The sequence below is a fragment of the Carassius gibelio genome, chromosome A22 (assembly GCF_023724105.1).
Source record: "Carassius gibelio isolate Cgi1373 ecotype wild population from Czech Republic chromosome A22, carGib1.2-hapl.c, whole genome shotgun sequence".
Lineage (NCBI taxonomy): Eukaryota > Metazoa > Chordata > Actinopteri > Cypriniformes > Cyprinidae > Carassius > Carassius gibelio.
Window position 1 is genome coordinate 5,661,572 of NC_068392.1, and position 22,304 is coordinate 5,683,875.

General features: G+C 41.0%; 1 protein-coding gene across 42 annotated transcripts in view; it reads right to left on the minus strand.

The window, feature by feature from the left end:
* The window catches only part of LOC127942950 (protein shisa-5), a 173,506-nt gene that overhangs the window by 61,358 nt on the left and 89,844 nt on the right, over nt 1-22,304 (minus strand). For 3 of the 42 annotated variants that reach the window (XM_052538990.1, XM_052538991.1, XM_052538993.1), the window contains exon 4: nt 684-808. The exons of 33 other annotated variants lie outside the window; for them this stretch is intronic. In XM_052538990.1, the coding sequence (XP_052394950.1) occupies nt 684-808 (125 nt within the window). Of the gene's footprint in view, nt 1-683; nt 809-21,678; nt 22,150-22,304 lie in introns of those variants that run through there. 6 more of the 42 variants (XM_052538997.1, XM_052538998.1, XM_052539015.1 and 3 more) reach the window with 3 other exon arrangements.

Genomic DNA, 22,304 nt, shown 5'->3' on the forward strand with positions numbered 1-22,304 from the left:
CTCTCGGTTGGTTGTGCATCTTTTTCTTCCACAATTTTTCCTTCCATTCAACTTTCTGCTAACATGCTTGGATACAGCACTCTGTGAACAGCCAGCTTCTTTGGCAATGAATGTTTATGGCTTACCCTCCTTGTGAAGGGTGTCAGTGATTGTCTTCTGGACAACTGTCAGATCAGCAGTCTTCCCCAAGATTGTGTAGCCTAGTGAATCAAATTGAGAGACCATTTTGAAGCCTCAGGAAACCTTTGCAGGTGTTTTGAGTTGATTAGCTGATTCACATTTCACCCTATTCTAATTGGTCGAGGTTGAAATTGTGGGTTTTTGTTAAATGTGGGTAAATGCCACAATTAAAATAACCAAAAACTTAAAGTACTTCAGTCTGTGTGCATTGAACTTTATTTACACAAGTTTCATAATTTGAGTTGAATAACTGAAATAAATGAACTTTTCCACAACATTCTAATTTACTGAGATGCACCTGTACTTGTGGATCATTGTGATGTTTTTATCAGCTGTTTGGACTCCTTTTGACAACACCCATTCACTGCAGAGGATTCGGCAGTGATAAAATTTCTCCAAATCTTTTCGGATCAAGAAACAAACTCGTCTACATCTTGAATGGCCTGAGGACAAGTACATTTTCAGTTTTTGTTAAAGTATTTCATTACCACTTAAACACTTACGTCTGGGTTTTACACACGTTTGATAGATACAGCAGCCGGGGCAGCAGCAACAGCAGATGAAGAAAAAGATGACGAAGACCACAGCCCCTACTATTGATAAAGTAACGGCAATACTGGTTTTGCTGCTGGACAGATAAAAACATTAAGTTACAAGCATTAGAAAAAGCATCTTTTGTGTAAAAAGTATATTTGATCTATAATTGAATCTATAAATCTTATTTATATGAAAATGTTATTAATTAACATTTTATTTTTCGATTAATTTAATGAAACCACTATGGTTTCAATAAAACACACTGGTTAGTTTGCTTTGTGCTTAGATTAGATTATTAAAAACATAATATCATTATAAACCGTTATCAAATCAGCTTTCAAATCAGGGTCACTATTGCAAACATTGCCACAAAAAAAAATTTAACTACTTTGATCAAGCCCCGTCTTGCCTTGGTCACCGCGTTAACGCACTCAAAAATGTAAAGGTTGCATCATACTACTTCTCTCCTCTGCCTAAGCTTTAAATTGACAAAAACAAAACTGCTTTTTAAAGTGTTTGTTCTGTAAGTGACAAAGTCGCTGTTAAAAGCGTAACATGCACCTACAGGGAGTAGGGTGCTTTTTGCAAACTACATTAACATTTCAGTGAAAAAATTACAACCTCAGAAGGAAACGTTGGGTAATGCAAGAAAATGGAAGGACAGAACCAGATGCAATGCTGGAAATGCAAGTAAATTTGAAGATATGGTTTGAGATTTACATCAACGATTAGACTAAGCTCAAAAACCGATATTAAAGGATTAATTCACCCAAAAATGAAAATTAATTTGTGTTTTACTCACCTATGAAGCATCTCAGGCAGTGGTGTGCTGTCAGTGCCAGCAGGGCCTTCTCTGCTTATCCTATAAAAACTAATAGGTTTTTAAAAAAAATTATTATTTAGGTATCATTTTATTGTGTAATGTCCACAAAATGACCTATGATTAGTTTCTTTGAGGTTGAACTGGAATATCCTACATAAAAAAAAGGAATGTGGCCAGCACATATAGACTGTAATAACCGGGCCAGTACTACAGATAATGCTTCCCTTTTGTTCAAAGTCATCGAATCAGATTTGTAATGAGCTTTAGTAACAGTATACAAACTTCATCATCACAGGAAGAAAAAGGCGGGAACCGGCGGACATTCAAATAAAAACTTTAATAACAAAATAAACACACAACAGTGTGACAGCCCCGTCACAGATGACGGCCGCGCACAAACAAAAACCAAACACAAAATAAAGCCCAGGCCTGGTCCTCTCTCATCCTTCACTGTCGTCGCTCCTATTTTATATCCTCCTGATCTCCTCCGTGGGACTCCAGACCGGTGAGTGTCGCAGGTGTCGCTCATTTCTAATCACTCCACCGGCCTCGCTCCATTTCCACGGCTCTATGCCTAGTATGGCTGTCAAAATTGCTCAAAAATTACGTTTGAGTATTCCCTCTAAAAACACCCGAATATTCGAACTATTCAAACATCTAGTTACGCATGTCAATGACGCACATTACGTCAATAAAAGGACAAAATAATACAAAGAGACATAACTACTTGTGTAGGTAGTCTATTTAAGTTTAAACGTATGACAACGTATTACCTACACAAAAACAAGGAAATCAACTAATGGCCAAGACTGCAGACCTCACGCTCTCTCACCCTCATGTTATCTGCGCATAATGGTTTAAATGAACAAACTAATTTTTGTGCAAGTAATTTAAGGTCGCGACTGTTGTCCCAAATATAGCAGGCTTCATTCGGTGATTGAAGTTTTACAGCATATAGAACTGGCATTGAATGCTCCGAGCGAGCTGTGCTGTGGTAAACATGGAACTTTTCTTTGACATGAAACGATAAATAAATAAACCTCGTATCCATTGCTTGACAGAACTCCCCGAAGCCTGCCTCATCCATGATACTGATCAGTCTCATGTCCTTACAAATGAACTAAATTATTTTATCCGTTATGGCCTCTTGTCGTGTTGCAGACAAAGAGCTTGCGGCGGGCGATGCAAAGTAGCGTTAAGTGTCAAGACGTAACGGTTTAGCTGGAGTTCCACACATTATGCCATGCTCATTTGGGTGCACGTTTTTGAGATGTGACCTCATGTTGCTAGTGGTCGAATGGTATGCTAACTGTATCTTAAATAGCTTGCATACAACTTTATCTCGCGGGTCAACAATTTGACCTCATTTTCTCTGCTGCGGTCGAGTTGGGCTCTGCACTTGTAGGAATCTTCCATGAAGACGCGTCATCTTTCAGCAGTGATGCTGTGACAGACAGTGCGACTCCTGTGAGGCTGTGACCTGTCCCTGAACCCTCAGGCGCGCTAGCGCACCCACTCGCAAAGGAGACAGCCACGCCTCTACTACTGCGGGCCTTTTTTCCCACATTTTTTTGTTATTCGAATATTCATTTTCACCTTCAAAATTAGTTTTTTTAAAACTATTCGAATACATATTCGAATTTAGAATATTCGTTGACAGCCCTACGGCCTAGCCCCACTCATCACCTAGCCCAATTTGGTAACACTGCGTCCATCGTTTAGTTGGGAATTTCCAAGCCACTGTCACCAGCGCCTCTACACCAGATCTTGCTGCGATCTGCCTTTTTTAAGGCGCTCTTTTGCAAACAAAAGAGAAATAACTGAAGGATAAACTACTTCAACTGAATTCACTGACAATAGTTTTGTGCGCCATTTTAAAGAATATATCAATGAGTGGCTAACAGCTAGCACAACAACTTATATGGCCATGTTTATTTTTTTAATACGAGTAAAGGGACATTGAATGACAGACGCATTGACTTTATTTACAAGTGACAGGTGAGTGCTTTATTATTTGATGAGTATTGATTCATGCACATTGTTATGGAGGTGTAAGTGGTGATACTGTGGCGTGGTGTGTGGATGTCCAGCATTTGTACAGTTCTGCTGCTGTTGAACGCGTTGTCATTTTAGAGTGACGTGAATGTTCATAGTGAATCGTGTATTTGTGGATTACTCTTACTGATCCATGTAGGGTTTTTTATCTCTGAATTTAACCCACCCCCATCTAGCCTACTGTTGAAATCGTTGATCAGCTGTCATTGTTGTTGAGAGCCTGTGTGCCGCATAATACGCAAATTAATATGCATATGGCATATTAGCTTTTACAGAGGTGTGTAAGATAGATGTGTAAGGGTATGTAGGTATGTAGGTTATCCTGACAGGATAACTTTTAATATTAATCAGACTGGATACGCTTGCATGTGCCTCAAATAAGGACTTACAGCAGCTACAAGTTTATGCACTATTATACATAATCGACACGAGTGCCTCAAAAAAGGACTTACAATGACTTAAAAAGATACATAACAGCTGCAACTGTATATGCACTATTAGTGGCCATTCACATATCACGTATTTTTCGCACTCTAGTTCGCTATTTCCAATGTAGGCACGCGCTCATAATGGAAGCGATCGTTTTTTTCCAGAGCCATAAAGAGAGATATATATATATATAGATGTCTCTATATGGCTATGTTTTTTTCCAGGCGCTTCCGCACTGCATCGAGTTAAAAACATCTCAACTTTTCAGAGCCGCAAGCGCACCACGGGTCATGTGACAAGAACCAACCAATCAGCTTCATCCTTTCCCGTAACAACTTTGAAAGCTCAGACAAGATGAAGGAACAGCTGACCATAGCTATATATGGATTGCCATTTTGAAATACATTTAGAGCTACTGCTAGCGATTTTTAGTGCTGCAAACATAGACCGTAAAAGAAATGGACACAGCGACCCCATTGGAACTCAACTGAGACAATTGAAGCCCATTTTTAGCGTTTTTCAGCACTTCCGTTTCTGACGCGCAGACTCAAACGAAGCTTGACGACGTCAGCAACCTGTCTGCCAGATGTAAATCTTCTAGTAGCTGTGCGTGCAAACTGCCATCGTTAATCTTGCAGAGACGGCGAGCTTGAGCGGGGAGTTCTTTGGCGTGAGTGAGCAGGAGTAAGTATTCTGATTAATTATTTTGTATAGTATTTTAAAATGTAACTTCAGTACGCCATATTAAGTTAATTGCCTGCGAGCTTCTCCACCTGTCTGTACGGTAATGCGACAGAGAGCCGAGTGGTTATGACGCAATCGTGAGCCTATTTTTTACAAAAACTGTTTCTACGGGGCCATAATGTAACATAGAAGGTAATGGAGCCCTTTATACATTGTCGTGTATCTTTAGAAATAAATAATGGACAAACTGAGTCTTTAAACGCCTCAGATGTAAAGTTATTCGCTGTCAAAGTGACGCCAAAATGAATGGAGGTCAATGGGAATGCTAACGCAAGTGAAGTTCTGCTACAAGATGGCAGCACGCAGCCGACTTCAACTTCCGGTCGACTTCCTTGCCGCCTGGCTGCAAATCCATTTATCCTTTGCTGAAATTTCTGCGTCTTTATAGAGAGAGCAGGTCATGGTTGCTTAGCAACGGCAGACGCCTCAGGGGCGCAACTGCCCGATCACTTTGGAAAGAAGGAGAAAGCGGTTTTAGGCGCGATTGTGAACGGCCCCTTATACTTTACCAACACAAATTGATAGGTCAAACTGAGCAGCGCAGCTTATTTCCGATGCACCACAAGCTTCCATCCTTAACAAACAGCCATGTATATTGGTTCTTCCAGTCTCTCCACTCACTACACAATTTCTTAATAAAACCAAAATTAATTAAACTGCCTTGTTTTCTTTTTGCCCTTGCTATGATGCTATAACTGCAAAATGAATTAAGGACTTTGCGCGTGATAAATGGCCTCCAGCGTTTATTTTTTTTCTACGAATCTACTGCGTACTAACATAAGTGGAATTTGCAGCCCAGCATCCCACCACCTTGATGCTCATTACAAGAATAGCATGTATAGCAGAGATGGGACCAAGTCACACATGTGCAAGTCTCAAGTAAGTCTCAAGTCTTAACCTTCAAGTCTCAAGTAAGTCCCAAGTATTTTTTTCTTGGGCAAGTCAAGTCAAGTCACAAGCTATGTCAAGTCAAGTCCAAGTCAAGTCACCTTAATATTGTTATTTTACCTGCAGAATCTGATCTTAATAAAGTTAAAAGACAAGATATAAGTAACTGTCAGTAAATTAAAATAATTTGGATTTGCATTGTAAATACTCATGTTCAGTAAAATACATCATGGAATCAAACAAAATTGTAACTTCCTAAAATTATTTATCTTTCACTTCTGCCAACAGTGTTTGAAATGTTTTACATTTTCAACACTGAGTCCATAAAACTAAACATCCAACAGACTCCTCTCTGAACACCTCTCTCTCTCTCTCTCTCTCTCTCTCTCAAACACAGTTTACATACAACATTAAACTGTTACATTTCTCCTCTCTCTCTTTCTCTCTCTCTCTCTCTCACACTCACACACACACACACACACTCACACACATATATGTAATATGCACTTCTCATGATTGGGTAATCGCGGCAGATACATTTGTTTTTCTGATTAATTGTTTTGCTCTATGAGAAAGACAAGGTAACAAAATATTCGGGGCTTATGCCCCCTTAGCCCAGCCCTAGCGCCGCCCCTGGAATGCTTTTTTTTTGACGGCCTGCTAGCGGATCATTAGGGGCCGTTCACATCACGTCTTTTGTGCGCGCAAGTTCGTTATTTGCAATGTAGGATTCTCTTCTCATAATGGAAGCAACGCGCTCAACATCTAAACTTTTCAGAATGCCGCAAGCGCACCGCAGGTCATGTGACAATAACTAACCAATCAGCTTCATCCTTTCTTGTATCAACGTTGAAAGCTCAGCTAAGATGAAGGAACAGCTGTTCATAGCTGTATATGGATTGCCATTTTGAAATGAATTTAGTAGCAGAGCTACTGCGAGCGATTTTTAGTGCTGCAAATCCATTTATCCTTTGCTGAAATTTCCGCGTCTTCATTGAGAGAGAGAGTGTCATGGATGCTTAGCAACGACAGACGCCCCAGGAGCACTTCTGCCCGACCGCTTTGGAAAGAAGGTGAAAGCCGCTCGACTAGCGTTTTCCACGCGTTTTTAGGCGCGAACTATTGAAGACAAAAGCGATGACCCTCGGTACCTCTCAGGCTGACATGTTGATGTGATGTGATATCTGATTTAAGTGGGCGTGGTGTGTGTAAGGTAGAGAGGGCATGACTGATGATAGTGTCCTGATCCAGTCACGACGCTATTCTCAGCCTGCGCTCCAGCTGAGTAATCAACTTTATTTTAAAAAATAATTTATATATTTTATATTTAAACTGAAAACATGGTGTGATTAACACTCAAGTCATTCAGGTCATCGTGTCTCAAGTCAAGTCCCGAGTCTTTAACTTCCAAGTCCGAGTCAAGTCTCAAGTCCTAAAAATAGCGACTCGAGTCGACTCGAGTCCAAGTCACCAAGTCACATGTCCCCATGTCTGATGTATAGTAATCTTTATTGAAGTAAATTAGGTTTTATTCGCCGTCATGCATGAAGGAATAATATTTTTGCTATTTTACACTTAATACTGCATCATGATCACATTACACAACTGAAATTGCACTTCTAAATATACACATTGTCAATATTTTTTGAGACCCCCCAAAATTTCACATTTCTCGTTTTTGGGGGAGCCCATGTGTCATTAAGGGGAGCCGAGCTCCCTCTAACTCCCCGGTAGTTCACACTATGTATACACACACACACACACACACACACACACACACACACACACACATGTAATTTCTTTTAAACCATTTTGGTTTGGAATTACGTGAGGGTGTATAAAAAGTAACTTTTGGGTCTCACTGACAATTGTATTAAGAAAGAAAATCCTTACATAGTGCACATATCTTGCATATCATGGGATAACCTCGAAGATGTAGAGGAGCAGCAGTATCTGTGATCGCAGCTTCCACAGCAGTGCTCCAAAAACCTGCAGGTAAGCGAAGACCTGTACACGTTATCCCTGGTGAAGTAGCTCTTACAGTCCTCTCCTAAACATAAAAGAACAACAGGGACCTTAAAACGTGAACATAGTTTAAAAAGTCCCGATAAATGAAGTGCTTTATAAATGATTTTTGTAACGTTACTTGGCGCCATCGGTAAACCGCCCAAACGCATGTTTAAAGTGTTTCTTTGATTTTGTAATAAACTTACCGTCTGTTACCGTGAATAAACCCGCAGACAGGAGCAGAAGAACCGCTGAGGCGGACGCCATCGCGCTGCTCTTCCTCTTCAACTAACTTCTCTTGGTGTTCACACTGGGCGTCTAAATTTGGGCTGGGAAAGAAGAATCGATTCCAAGGCGATTCCAAATCTACTCTTGTTTATGATTATTTTTTTTTTTACACAAACCGCGCCCATGTAGCCGATTTCATTTGTCAACAAGAAATAAAGTTCAAACTAAATAAATGGATCCAGTCGTGAATCAGAGTATAGTTTAGGGTAGGATGATTACTTCAGCATTGTGTAGACAATCAGCAACTTACCCAACGAAATCTAGAATCGTGTGCATGAGTCTGTTCCTTAACAAAATGCTTTTAGAATTTAACAGGAATTTATGCTATAGTTTTATGATACTGGATTAAATATATGTATATCCCTATGTATCTACCCACATACATACGTGTATGTATACGTGTGTTTTCGCAATACGTATAATTCGATTCTTGGAATCGATTCTTTCGATTCCAGAAAAAAGAATCAGGAATCGGAATCGAACAGTCCTAGTCTAAAGAACCATTCATACAGACGGTTGGTCTGGGTACGCCTCGGGAACGCCCCGTCACATGATCTGAATTTAGCCCGTGGGGGAAAACATTGCCTTGGCGATGATTGAAATACATTGGACAAACAATCCGAAGAGCTGCTGTGTCGTTATCTGTACCTCCAATACACTAACAAATTATGAATTGAAGTTTTACATCCTTATAAACATACAGAACCGGAAAGGAGAACAAAATGGCTACAATCAATACGTTGAATAAGTTGTGAGGATGATCAAGGGAAGTTGTGGAATCCCAAGAATAAGCCTGTGTATGTGTGCAGTCGGTATTACATCATCATAGGCATGCTACGTTAACATTGTGTACATCAATAACGTTATCAAAACTGTGTAAGGTTGTTTCAGAAAGTGGTATGCATATATAATTAGCCTTATCATTCCCTTCCCTTGAGCAAGGCACCGAACCCCCACCTGCTCCAAGTGTCTGTTCACAGTGTGTGTGTAAGAGCCAATTTTACGTTTCAATAATTTGTATGGTATTGTTTCTTGGAGTGTTGATTTCAAGCATAAACCGAATATATCATATTTGTATCTTTCTTTCTGAGGTAGTTCTGTTTTTTCCTGTATTTATTTTATATATATTTATATATATATTTCAGTACTGTTTCCTATGTTTTCTGATGTACAGGCTAATTTCTGTTCCGTTTCTTTAATGGTTACGCCCACTTGGGCGGAAGATCGAACTGGGTAGTTGTTCGTGTATAGGAAATAAGGGAGAAACAGTTTTCTTACCGTTCTCGTCTGTCATTAAAAAATAACTCTTGTTTAAACGTTCAAGGTAACAGCAGTTAAAGGTTTAACAGGTGAAACCATAGGAAAGGCTACAGGAGCCATCTGGATTTTGTATAGTTTTGTAATTTTGTGTTTGGATTAAACTTTTTTGATTGACTTCTGTGATGAGTAAGAAGCTTTTTTCCTGTTCCAGTGAAGTTAACATAGGACTTTGCACCTACATTTAAAGTAAGAAAACTTCTCTTTTTCGTTTGAAGCGAGCAATATTTTTGTTTTTAACGAGAAGATTATCGAGTGATTCACGCAACATCAAAGACCATAACGTTACTTGGATATTAACGGACTATCGTGGGATTCTCGGCTGAGATTCTCCGATGCCATTTGGATTACATACACTACGGATTTTGCTGATCGGACTTTAGTGAGCTTTCACAACTTTTTCGGACGTTTTGGGGATATTATTGGACTTTGAATATTGCTGAACTTTGCAGCGTCATGGTCCCGCCATGTTTGCGTTTCCACACAGCATCGCAAGAGGGCGATCTCATCTGCTTTCGTGATGAACGCAATGCGCGCTTTGAACACGAACATTGATTACTATGGAAACAGAGGAATTGAACGCGGCCTCTAAAAGAGTGCCGAAGATGACTGTTAAAGCACAAGAGGAACGGCTTCATCACTTGTTGGGAACTAGAAGAGCCAAGCTGGGACATTTAACAAGGCAAATGAGAGAAATTGAAGCTTTGCTTGAGGACTCTGGTAATGTTGACACTGTGTATGATTGCATAAATGGTGAGTTTGCACAGTCCTTTGCTGCATTCCAAGACATTAATTATGCAACCAGAGAATTTATGTCAGATGATGAGGCATATTTAGATCAGTTACATTGGTTCGAATCGAAGTCTCAAGCAGTTAAGCACTTTGTAGACAAGGTTAAAGACTGGGTTGAAAAAGTAAAACTCCAATCCAAGGAGGCAGAGCAATGTGATGCAGAGGTTGAATGTAATGACAGTGCCTCAATGGTTATCTCTTCTTCACAACTGCCTCTCTTTCCAAAAAAATCTCGTAGTCAGGTGGCTTCAGGTGTTTCATCTACAGCTTCTTCTAGACTGAAAATTGAAACTGAAAGGGCAGAGCTGTTGACACGAGCTAATGCGTTATTACAGAAACAAGAGCTTGAGAGAGAGGAAACTGAACTCAAAGCAAAGAGGGAAAATTTTGAGCTCCAAACTGCTATTGCTGCGGCTGAAGCCAAACTTCAGGTTTTGTCCATGTATGAACCAGCTCGTAGTGTTTCTGATGCATCTGGTAATGCAGCTAGGGCTGCCACTATTGCAGAAACCCTTAAAGCTACACCTAATCAAGTAGTACGGCCAAAAACATTTTCTCGTGAGCTAGCACCTGATACTGATGCAGTTCCAAGAGACAGTGATGTGCATCATGATTTTGCTAAATCACAACCAACAAGGTCAGATGTGAGAATTCCTTCACATGTTGATACAGGAAGCTTGTTCAACATAATGCAACGTCAAAATGACATTGCTGAGATTTTCATAAAACAGCAGTCTTTATCTACTCTTCCACCTATGGATATTCCAGTGTTTAGTGGAGACCCGCTGGATTTCACATTCTTTATTCGAGCCTTTGAACATGGAGTAGAGAGTAAGACAACAAATAACAAAGACAGATTGTACTTCTTAGAACAGTTCACCAAGGGGCAACCAAAGGTTCTGGTACGCAGCTGTCAACACATGCCTTCTGAAAGGGGCTACAAAGAGGCTAAAACACTACTCTACCAACATTTTGGCAATGAGTACACAATCGCCACTGCCTATACAGAAAAGGCACTGAACTGGCCAGCTTTAAGGCCTGAGGATAATAAAGCCTTAAATGAGTTTGCTCTTTTCCTTACTGGTTGTTGCAACACCATTGACAGTGTGGAATATGTTGAGGAAATGGACAGTCCAAGCAACATGCGTGCAATTGTATCCAAGCTTCCTTTCAAACTGAGAGAAAAATGGAGAGCAGTTGCCTGTGAGCTTCAAGAAAGGACTGGCTTGAGAGCAAGATTCTGTGACTTGGTTAGTTTTGTAGACAAGCAGGCAAAGATTGTTTCGCATCCACTGTTTGGCAATATTCAGGATAACACGATGGCAAAAGACAATCTCAAATTCAAAACAAACAGATCAAGTAACTTGCAAGTGAAAGAAAGGAAAACCACATTTGCAACAAGTGTGACACCTGTTCCAGAACCCAAAAAACAAAGAACAAAGGAAAAAGATCTAGCAAAAGCAAGCCATGAAACCCTCTGCTTATGCTGTAATAAAAACCATGGATTGGACGTTTGCAGCATTCTGAAGCATAAGCCACACAATGAAAAACTTGACTTTCTAAAATCTAAAGGCTTGTGCTATGGTTGCTTATTACCAGGTCACATGAGTAAAGGTTGTGTGCAAAGACTAACTTGTCAAAAATGCTCATTAAAGCATCCAACCATTCTTCATCTCCCAGACAGGAAGCCAGTGCTTCCAAAATCTCAAGATGGAAACAGCTCCTTAACTGTCACTGACACTGTCATCAGCGAAACTTGTGGCTGCACTGGGGCTGGTCATTTGGTGTGCTCTTTAGCCATAGTACCAGTTAGAGTTAAGTCCAAAAAAAGCAATCAGGAAGTTTTGACTTACGCCTTCTTGGACCCAGGAAGTTCTGCGACATTTTGTACAGAACAGCTAATGAAGGAATTAAAGCTAACTGGCAGGAAAACAAACATCCTACTGCGTACTATGGGACAGGAAAGGTCTGTTAGTACACATGTTTGCACCGAACTGGAAATAAGTGGACTGAACGAGAATAATTTTGTGGATCTCCCTCAGGTGTTCTCTCAAAAAGAGATTCCAGTTAAAGGAGAAAACATTCCGCAACAGAAGGATGTTCAGAAATGGAAATATCTTGAAGAGGTGCATCTTCCTCAGATCGATGCCGGTATTGGCTTACTAATCGGAACAAATGTACCTAAGATTCTTGAGCCATGGAAGGTCATCAACCGTAGAGGAGATGGGCCTTATGCTGTCAAGACCATCCTGGGCTGGATTGTAAATGGACCTTTGGAGAGAGAGAACATCCAAACTAACAGAAACACAGGATGGACACAGGTGATGGCAAACAGGATTTCAGTGGTAACTTTGGAGAACCTAATCCAACAGCAAATGAGGTATGATTTTCCTGAATGTGAACAAGCTGAAAATTTGGAAATGTCCATTGAGGATAGACAGTTTATGAAGTCTGTATCACAGTCCATAGAGCTTGTAGATGGGCATTACTGCATTGACCTTCCTTTGAAAAAAAAGGATGTAATGTTTCCCAACAACTATGTTGTAGCTTCTCTGCGTTCACAATTTCTAAAAAGAAAATTCAAAAGAAATTCAGCTTTCTACATGGACTATTGTAGTTTCATGGAGGACATGCTACTCAAAGGTCATGCTGAGAAAATCCCTGCAAGTGAAATTGAAGGAACCCTTGGCAGAATCTGGTACATCCCACACCACGGGGTATATCACCCACAAAAACACAAACTTCGAGTGGTGTTTGACTGCGCAGCTACCTACCAAGGAAAATCACTCAACTCGCAACTGTTGCAAGGACCCAACTTGAATAATTCTCTTATTGGTGTTCTGGCGAGATTCAGACATAAGCCGATTGCCCTTGCAGCAGACGTAGAAGGGATGTTTCATCAGGTCAGAGTTCCTGCTAAAGATAAAGATCTGTTAAGATTCCTTTGGTGGCCTAAAGGGGACACTGCACAGGAAGTGGAGGAATACAGAATGAGTGTCCACTTATTTGGTGCTACATCCTCCCCAAGTTGTGCAATCTACGCTTTGCAAAGGTGTGCAAAGGACAACAGTGCACAGCATAGATCAGAGGTAATTCAGACAGTCCTTAGGAATTTCTATGTGGATGACTGTTTGACGTCTGTGGCTACTGAACAGCAGGGTATTGCTCTAATGCATGACTTAAGGGAGATGTGTGCATCAGGAGGATTTAATTTGACCAAGTGGATGTCCAACAGTCGCACTGTACTTGCATCCATAAGTGAGGAGAGCAAAGCTAAGACAGTGAAGGATTTGGACCTGGAGAAAGACAAGTTACCATTGGAAAGAGCTCTAGGGGTTCAGTGGTGTGTTGAGACAGACACTTTGCAGTTCAAAGTAACCCTACAGGAAAAGCCTCTTACAAGGAGAGGTATATTGTCCATGGTCAGCTCCATTTATGATCCTCTTGGAATACTTTCTCCAGTTATTCTTCCTGCAAAGCAAATACTGCAGGAGCTTTGTAGAACAAAACATGACTGGGATGACAAGATTCCAGAAACTCTCAGACGTCAGTGGAATCTGTGGCTGGCTAGTCTTCAGAACTTGAATGACTTTCAGGTTGAAAGATGCATGAAGCCACTTAACTTTGGTGAAATCACCTCAGCGCAGCTGCATCATTTTGCAGATGCCAGTGAGCTGGGTTTTGGCACAGTGTCATACTTGCTCATGGAGAATCACAGAGGTAACCAACATTGTGCATTTGTTATGGGTAAAGTAAGGGTTGCTCCAGTAAAAACAGTTACCGTGCCACATCTTGAGCTTACTGCAGCTACAATGGCTGCTAGAATGGACAATATGCTGAAATCTGAATTGGACTTGATTCTTCAGGAGTCTGTATTTTGGACAGACAGTACTTCAGTCCTGAAATATCTCAACAACGAAAGCACGCGGTTCCGTACATTTGTGACCAACAGGGTAACTGCAATCAGAGAGCTCTCAAAGGCGTCGCAATGGAGGTATGTGAATTCTTCTTCCAACCCGGCCGACATTGCCTCAAGAGGACTTACTGTAGATGCTTTCCTTAAAGCAAATTCACGGCTCACAGGTCCATCCTTTCAGACAAAGCCAGAATCAGAGTGGCCAAAAATGCCTAGTCACACCCTTAAGTTATCTGTTAATGATTTGGAAGTTAAGGAAGTCTGCGTAAATGCAGTGAGTGCAGACAATTCTGACTATACTTCTCAGTTCTTTTCACACTACTCCGATTGGTACCGTTTGAAAAGAGCCATTGCATGGTTCCTCAAGTTTAAAAGCACTCTGAAGACACTAATGGAAAAAAGAAATGAGCTGTGCCACAGTCTAAGAGACAATCTAGCAGTGAATTCTGAACTTCAAAACTTCAAATCTTCACTGTCAGGGGTTACTTTGACTGTAAGTGACCTTGAAAAAGCTGAGGAAGAGATCATTCGCTACAGCCAAACAATCATGTTTCCAGACGAAATCAAAGCCCTCCAGCAAGGTAAAACTGTAAAACACAGCAGCGCTCTCTACAAGTTGTCACCAGTTTTGCAAGACAAAATTCTAAGAGTAGGTGGCAGACTAAGCAGGTCATCTATGCCTGAGGAGGCCAAGCATCCTGCTATTTTAGCAAAGGACCATCCTGTTTCACATCTGATCTTAAGATCAATTCATGCAGATGTGGGTCACAGCGGCCGTAATCACATGTTGTCAAAGTTACGGGAAAAAATACTGGATTCCAAAAGCACAAACGGCCATCAGAAAAATCCTATCTCAATGCACCATTTGTAAACGCCAGCGCGGCACTACAGGCAAACAATTCATGGCTGACCTTCCCCGTGACAGGCTTTTGCCAGATGAACCCCCATTCACAAATGTAGGCATTGATTATTTTGGCCCATTTGAAATCAAAAGAGGAAGGACATTGATTAAAAGATATGGGGTAATCTTTACTTGCCTGACGTTAAGAGCTGTTCACATTGAGGTCACCAGCTCTTTGGATACAGACTCGTGCATTCATGCACTAAGGAGATTTGTTTCTAGAAGGGGTCAGGTTAAAACAATCAGGTCTGACAATGGGACAAATTTCATTGGGGCAGAAAGGGAGTTGCAAAAGGCCATACAAAGTTTAAATAATGACAGGATTCAAACCACAATGCTTGCAAAAGGTGTACAGTGGATTTTCAATGCTCCAACTGCATCCCACCATGGAGTAGTGTGGGAACGTCAAATACGGACTGTCAGAAAAATTCTCAACTCCATTGTAAAACAGCAGTCTCTTGATGAAGAAAGTCTTCAAACGCTCTTATGTGAGGTGGAAGCAATAATCAATAGTCGTCCCATCACTAAGGTGTCCAATGACCCAAACGATTTGGAGGCCCTTACTCCAAATCATTTGCTGCTGTTGAAAGTAAAGCCGTCCATGTCTCCTGGGGTTTTTGACAAAGCAGACCTGTATTCCAGACGTAGGTGGCGCCAAGTTCAGTATATGGCTGACATATTTTGGAAGCGCTGGATCAAAGAATACTTACCAGACCTGCAAGAAAGACAAAAGTGGCAAAGCCTAGTACAAAATCTCAAGCCTGGGGACGTTGTATTGGTTGCTGATGATTCCGCATCACGAAACTCTCAGGCCCGAGTGAAAACAAGCACAAACATTCTTTTACGTCCTGTTATTAAGCTTTGTTTACTCTTAGAGGCAGATTTATAGTCTCCTATCTGTTATGGGTTTATCACCTAAATTCAGGTTAGCATCTTATTGAGAAAAAATTCGGAGATTCAGTTGAAACTATTTGGTATCTTTCTTTTATGTAATTTGTTTGGCTCTTTAGTATAAATAGGTTGTTAATTGTTTCGTTGAACACAAAGACAATTAGGGGCTGGTGTGTAAGAGCCAATTTTACGTTTCAATAATTTTTATGGTATTGTTTCTTGGAGTGTTGATTTCAAGCATAAACCGAATATATCATATTTGTATCTTTCTTTCTGAGGTAGTTCTGTTTTGTCCTGTATTTATTTTATATATATTTATATATATATTTCAGTACTGTTTCGTATGTTTTCTGATGTACAGGCTAATTTCTGTTCTGTTTCTTTAATGGTTACGCCCACTTGGGCGGAAGATCGAACTGGGTAGTTGTTCGTGTATAGGAAATAAGGGAGAAACAGTTTTCTTACCGTTTTCATCTGTCGTTAAAATATAACTCTTGTTTAAACGTTCAAGGTAACAGCAGTTAAAGGTTTAACAGGTGAAACCATAGGAAAGGCTACAGGAGCCATCTGGATTTTGTATAGTTTTGTAATTTTGTGTTTGGATTAAACTTTTTTTGATTGACTTCTGTGACGAGTAAGAAGCTTTTTTCCTGTTCCAGTGAAGTTAACATAGGACTTTGCACCTACAGTGTGTGTGTGTGTGTGTGTGTGTGTGTGTGTGCACAATTTAAATTTACCATACATTGAGTGCAGGTGTTTTTACATCACTTTATTTCTGAAAGACACCGACTTCGGGACTTCAGAAAAATTGATGTCATTTTAATCTTGTATGTAATGTCTGTTTTTTTTTTTTTTTTTTTTTTTTTTGAAGCTGTTGTGTGTGGAGCTGTTCCTGCTGGCAGACAATGAGTTTGCATCAGTTTTCATACATATACCGCCTTATAAATAAATTAAATTCATGTTATTGTGAGATTATTAAATAAAAATACCTATGCATAAAACATAATACATATCTGTACATAGTAAATGCAAGCATGTTCTAGTACTCCCCAAAATAATATAATATTTTGCAATAATATAATTATAAGCCTGAATATATTATGTCTAATATATAAATGTAAATTAATATATAGTTACAAGTCTGAATGTATATTTGAATATAAATTTATAAATTTGAACACATAGACATACATCTGAACATATAAATATAAATTATGAATATATAGCAGTAAATATTAATATATATTAATAAGTCTGAATATATAGAAGTAAATCTGAATAAATAAATGTAAATTGTGAACATAAAAAATGAATCTGAATATAAAGTCATAAGTCTGAATAAAAGGAAATGAATCTGAAAATATGTATAAATCCTGAATATATAAATGCAATTATGCAGATAATTAATAACTATATTCAGTAGCTTCTCCTATTTTTCTTAGTGATGTATAGTGCCAGTTTATTAGGTGACGATTTTGTTCTTTTTTATTCTTCGGATGGAAACGTTGCTTGTTCGAAAATGTTTTGGGCGATATTCCAATTTTGCACATAAGTTATATTCACAACTTTGGATGGTAACCCGTCATCACCAACAGTAGAAATACAACAAATTTCAAGACCATGTGAAGATAGGATGAATTCAAGAGAACGGAGTTTATAACGTGAACATAGTTTAAAATGCTGTATAAATGATTTTTGTACTTGGCACCAACTACAACCCCTTCTGAGAGGTCCTGATGACCTCTTCAGTGGACGTGTATGAAATCAATGCCCTGTTCTTTTTTTTTTTGAAACCCCAATAACATTTTGAGGTAATGTCTGAGATGTTTTTTTATGAAATACAATTTGAAAAGTAGTCCGATTTAAATTATAATTACACAGATTTGGATTCCAATTCCATTGGCCTATTACAGGGCCTAATGTTAACCCAACTGATGGAAATTAATAATAACTGAACTTGTTACAGTTTTGTTGCAAAGCACAATATTATGGTGAAATTAGATCATGTGTTTTATTTAGTTAAAACCGAATTGTTGTTGTATAAACATAGCAAAAAGGCTAACAAACACAGGGCTTTTGTAGAGAGCCTGAATAGCTCTGTGGACCAAACTTGGCTCCTCCAGAGTGCGGTCACCAGGAGGACTCTGTCCTTGTCTTCCCTGACTCATCTGATGACCTGAGGGATCAGAGCGATTGGGGTAAAAGTGTAAGTTGTGGGCCAGGGCATCTGAGTCCTTTGAAAAATAGGTTGGGCAATGAGAGTTGCCTTCTGAGGTGAAGAGGTCGACCTCTGCCAACCCGAAAATCTCCCATATTCTGGGAACTGTCTGGGGGGACATTGCTCCAGGATAGCATGTCTGCTCCCAGATTCGTTCTGCCAGGTACATGTGTTGCATTGAGCTATCACAGCCTGGGTAAGGCCCATTCCAAGAGGTGCTTTGCCAGTGCACAGAGGTAGTTGGACGAAAGGCCGCCTTGTTGATTTATGTAGGACACCACTGTCATGCTATCCAATTGGACTAGGACGTGGCAGCCCTTGGAATGCCTGAAAGGAGTGAAGGGCTCATTCCACTGCAAACATCTCGAGGCAGTTGATGTGTAGATGGCTCTCCTCGTGTGACCACGAGCTGAAGGCTGGTCTACCCTCGCACAAAGTGCCCTAAAACAAAAAACATGGACGCATCTGTCGAGAGCACAGTCCTTCTGGAAACCTCCTGTAGTGGTATTCCAAAACTTAACCAAACAGGGTTCATCCAAGGTATCAAGTCTGCCAAAAAGGCCTGATTGACCTTGATGCGAAATCAGCAGTGCCGCCAAGTGTGAGGTGGGACCCGGAGTTTCTGGGGATGTGGAATGCATCAGCACTAGCATCCTCTGGAAGAACTTCAGAGGGAAACAGGCTTTGTTTCTGGCGGAAGCTGCGACCTGCTAAATTACCAGGGCACGCTCTGGTGAGACTACAGCCCTCATACGGACCGAGTCGAAGACTGCCCCCAGTAACGTGATACGTTGACTGGGGAGCAGTAAGCTCTTGGCAAAATTGACCCTGAGTCCTAGGCACTCTAAGTGGCTGAGGAGCACGGATCTGTGATGGTCTAGCTTGGTCCGCGACTGGGCCAGAATGAGCCAGTCATCGAGATAATTAAGAACACAGATTCCCATCTGCCTCAGAGAGGAAAGCACTGTGTCATGCACTTCATGGAAGTGCAAGGTGCTAGAGACAGCCCGAAGGGAAAGACTGTATATTGGTAAGCTATGCCCTCAAACACAAATATCAAGAATTGTCTGTGATGGGGGCTATCTGGATGTGAAAGTAAGCATCTTTCAGATCCAGTGAGAAGAACCAGTCCTCAGGGCAAATCTGTGTAAGGATCTGTTTTAATGTTTACATACTGAATGTCCGTCTCGTGAGGAAGAGGTTCAAGAATCTGAGGTCCAAGATGGGTCTGAGACCGCCATCTTTCTTGAGGACGAGGAAATAATGGCTGTAGAACCCCAATCCGCTTTCTGAGGGGGGAACTATTTCTATGGTTCCCTTCCCTAGCAGAGTCATCACGTCGGCGCGGAGGACCTGAGTGTCGTCCAGTTATACCAAAGTGAGAATCAACCCGTGGAAACGAGGGGGTCTCCGGGTGAACTGCAGTGAGTGGCGGTGGGACTTTGCTCCTTCCTCTTTTTTTCCCAAAGGATCAGGAAGATTTTGGAGGGGTCGAGTCCAGCACAATCCTTGGCCGGGACCTTGACATCTTTGGAAGGTAGCGTGCTTAGCGGGGCGAGCTCGCCGATGCTGCTCCTTAGGGGGTGCTGCCTGGGAGATAGAAGGGGCAGGCTTGCTCTGATGCAGAGTCAGCGCAGTCCTGGGCGACTCGAGGCAGAGGCTGATCTGGAGTGTTTGGGAAGGAAGTGTCACATGGCCTGGGATGACTTCTGTGCTGCAGTGAAACGCTCAGTGAACCCATCTACAGTAGGCCCGAAGAGACTGGTTGGAGAGACTGGGGCATTGAAAGTGAAAAGTGAAAGTGACGTGACATTCAGCCAAGTATGGTGACCCATACTCAGAATTTGTGCTCTGCATTTAACCCATCCAAAGTGCACACACACACACACACACACTGTGAACACGCACCACAGCAGTGGGCAGCCATTTATGCTGCGGCGCCCGGGGAGCAGTTGGGGGTTCAGTGCCTTGCTCAAGGGCACATAAGTCATGGTATTGCCGGCCCATGATTCGAACCCACAACCCTAGGTCAAACTCTCTAACCACTAGGCAACGACTTCCCCAGAAGTTGAGAAAGGCCACTTCATCTTTCTCCTTGATCTCCATCAAGTTGAGCCAGAGCTGGCGCTCTAGCACAATCAAGTTGGCCATGGATCATTCGATGGTCAGGTCTGTGGCTTTTGTGGCGTGCATGGCCAAATCCGTGGTGATACGGAGGTTGCGAAAGGCAGGTGTGTCAGAACCAGACTTGTCTCATATTGAGAGGATGTGGAAAAGCTTGGCGTCCATCCCAGCTCAGCTCTCTCATTGGAGAGGGTGATGCACGCGGGTACTGAGCAGGCGTGGGCTCACCCAAGTCCGGGCACTGAGCCCCTCTACCCCACTGTCTCTTCCTAGCTGGCTCACTGAAGCAGGAAAAACGGGAGGGCGTGAGGGGTGGGACCGCTTTCATTGAAGAAAGCAATCCATGAGCGCAGAGAGGCAAGACTCATGCCCATTTTGGCAGGTTTTGGTGCACTGCATCGCCACAGGCTCACGCAGCTTTGCCGCACCGTCATTGGTTCAAAAAGTTTTCAAGTTTGAACCAATGGCAGTGCAGTTTCACTGCAGTATTAAAAAAGTCTTCAGCATTGAGGGAAATTAAGCTTTTCCTCATATGCAGTATGAGTGAAGTATCCAAAGGCAACTTAAGAGTTATACCCACCAATGAACCCTTCCATTAAAAGCTGCATACCTTTATCTTTAGCTAATTTCTTCTCTTCTTCTTTTCCTTTTTTTTCTAAATTGGGCACCTCATCGCTTTGACCTTTTCCTTTCCATCTCTGTGTTTATTTGGCACTGGACAATTAACAGATTTCCTGTGAAACAAGGTCACGATCAGAAGTCAAGTCTAAACCAATTTGCCTGAAGCCGAGTTCAGACTGCACAATTTTCAAAGTAGTCGGGTCACTGTTCTTTTCACACCGCATAACTATCTTGGCAAGCATTGGTCCAAATATTTAACATGCCAAAAATCTCACGGCTGTCTGGGAATTGTCGGCAATTCACTGCGTGATTGTCACTTGCGTGAACGAGCACCGATTTGCCTGTGATTTTGGACATTTGTCGGCAATTTCTCAAAACCTGTCGGTGTGCCAAAATCAGGGCTAAAATTGCGGTCTGAACTCAGCTTAAGTGACCACATAATGATTTTGTATAACTTATTTTTAGTAGCCATTTCATGCAATTCAGAAAAACAGAAATGTGCAGGAACTGTAGGCCTGTATTAATAATATTATGAATGAAATGTACATTATTTGGAATGGTGGAGGTGTGACTGACTTTAGGCCACTAATTCCATTTGACTATTGCTCTATACAGTGGACCACAGGTTCTATGTATACGTTCTTTGAGGAACCATTAATGCCAGTAAAGAACCTTTATCTTTAAGAGTATGTCCAAAATATACAATAAAACAATATACAATAAAAACAAATATACAATAAAAGCAGTCTTAAGATGGTGCAAGAATGTTTTCTCACACGGAGAGCTGTTCAGTTTAAGATTTTTGCCATTTATTCACCGTAAGTCTGAAGTTGGCCCGTGACTGGTTGATTTATTTGATAGAATAATGTTCAAAATCTACGATAAAATTGTACAAAGGATTGTTTTCACATTTAGATAAGATGCATTAACTTTTGACCATTAAACAATTCGTTTTATGATGCCATTTATTGACCTTTAAACAAAAGGCAATACAACAAAAGGTGTCAAACCACACTGAGAGCAAATCTGGTTAAAATTAAAGAGAAACTAACAAACAGTGGGTAATGACTGGAGTAAAAAAAAATTGAAAGCAAGTTTAAGCTAAATTGAAGCAACAATACTTTTATTCTCAACACAATTGTTTTTTGTAGAAGAAGCACGGGAATGTGAAACCCTCCACAATCCAGAGTTGATAAGTGGCCATTTGTGTGTGTGTGTGGGTGTGTGTGTGTGTGTGTGTGTGGTGCGGTGGGGTGGTGTTTAACTGGTCTCTGGTGAATCCACGTAATCAGGGTTGTGTGGTGGTTGAAGTGAGGTGTAGTCTGTGGGAAGCGCTGGTTGAAGCTGTGCTTGTAGAGCGTACATGATCTGATCTTCATCACATGCAGCCTGACTGAAGAGAGCATAAAACTGACCTGCTGGAAAACGATAATCAGTTGTTCAGTAATTAAAAATAGGATTGATTCCCCCCCACCCCCCTTTATTTCTCATGTAATGTAAAGTTTCTTTTTTTGTTGTTGTGTGCGTCAGTCATGCCATCTCACCCACTGTCACCACAATCATATTCTCAAAA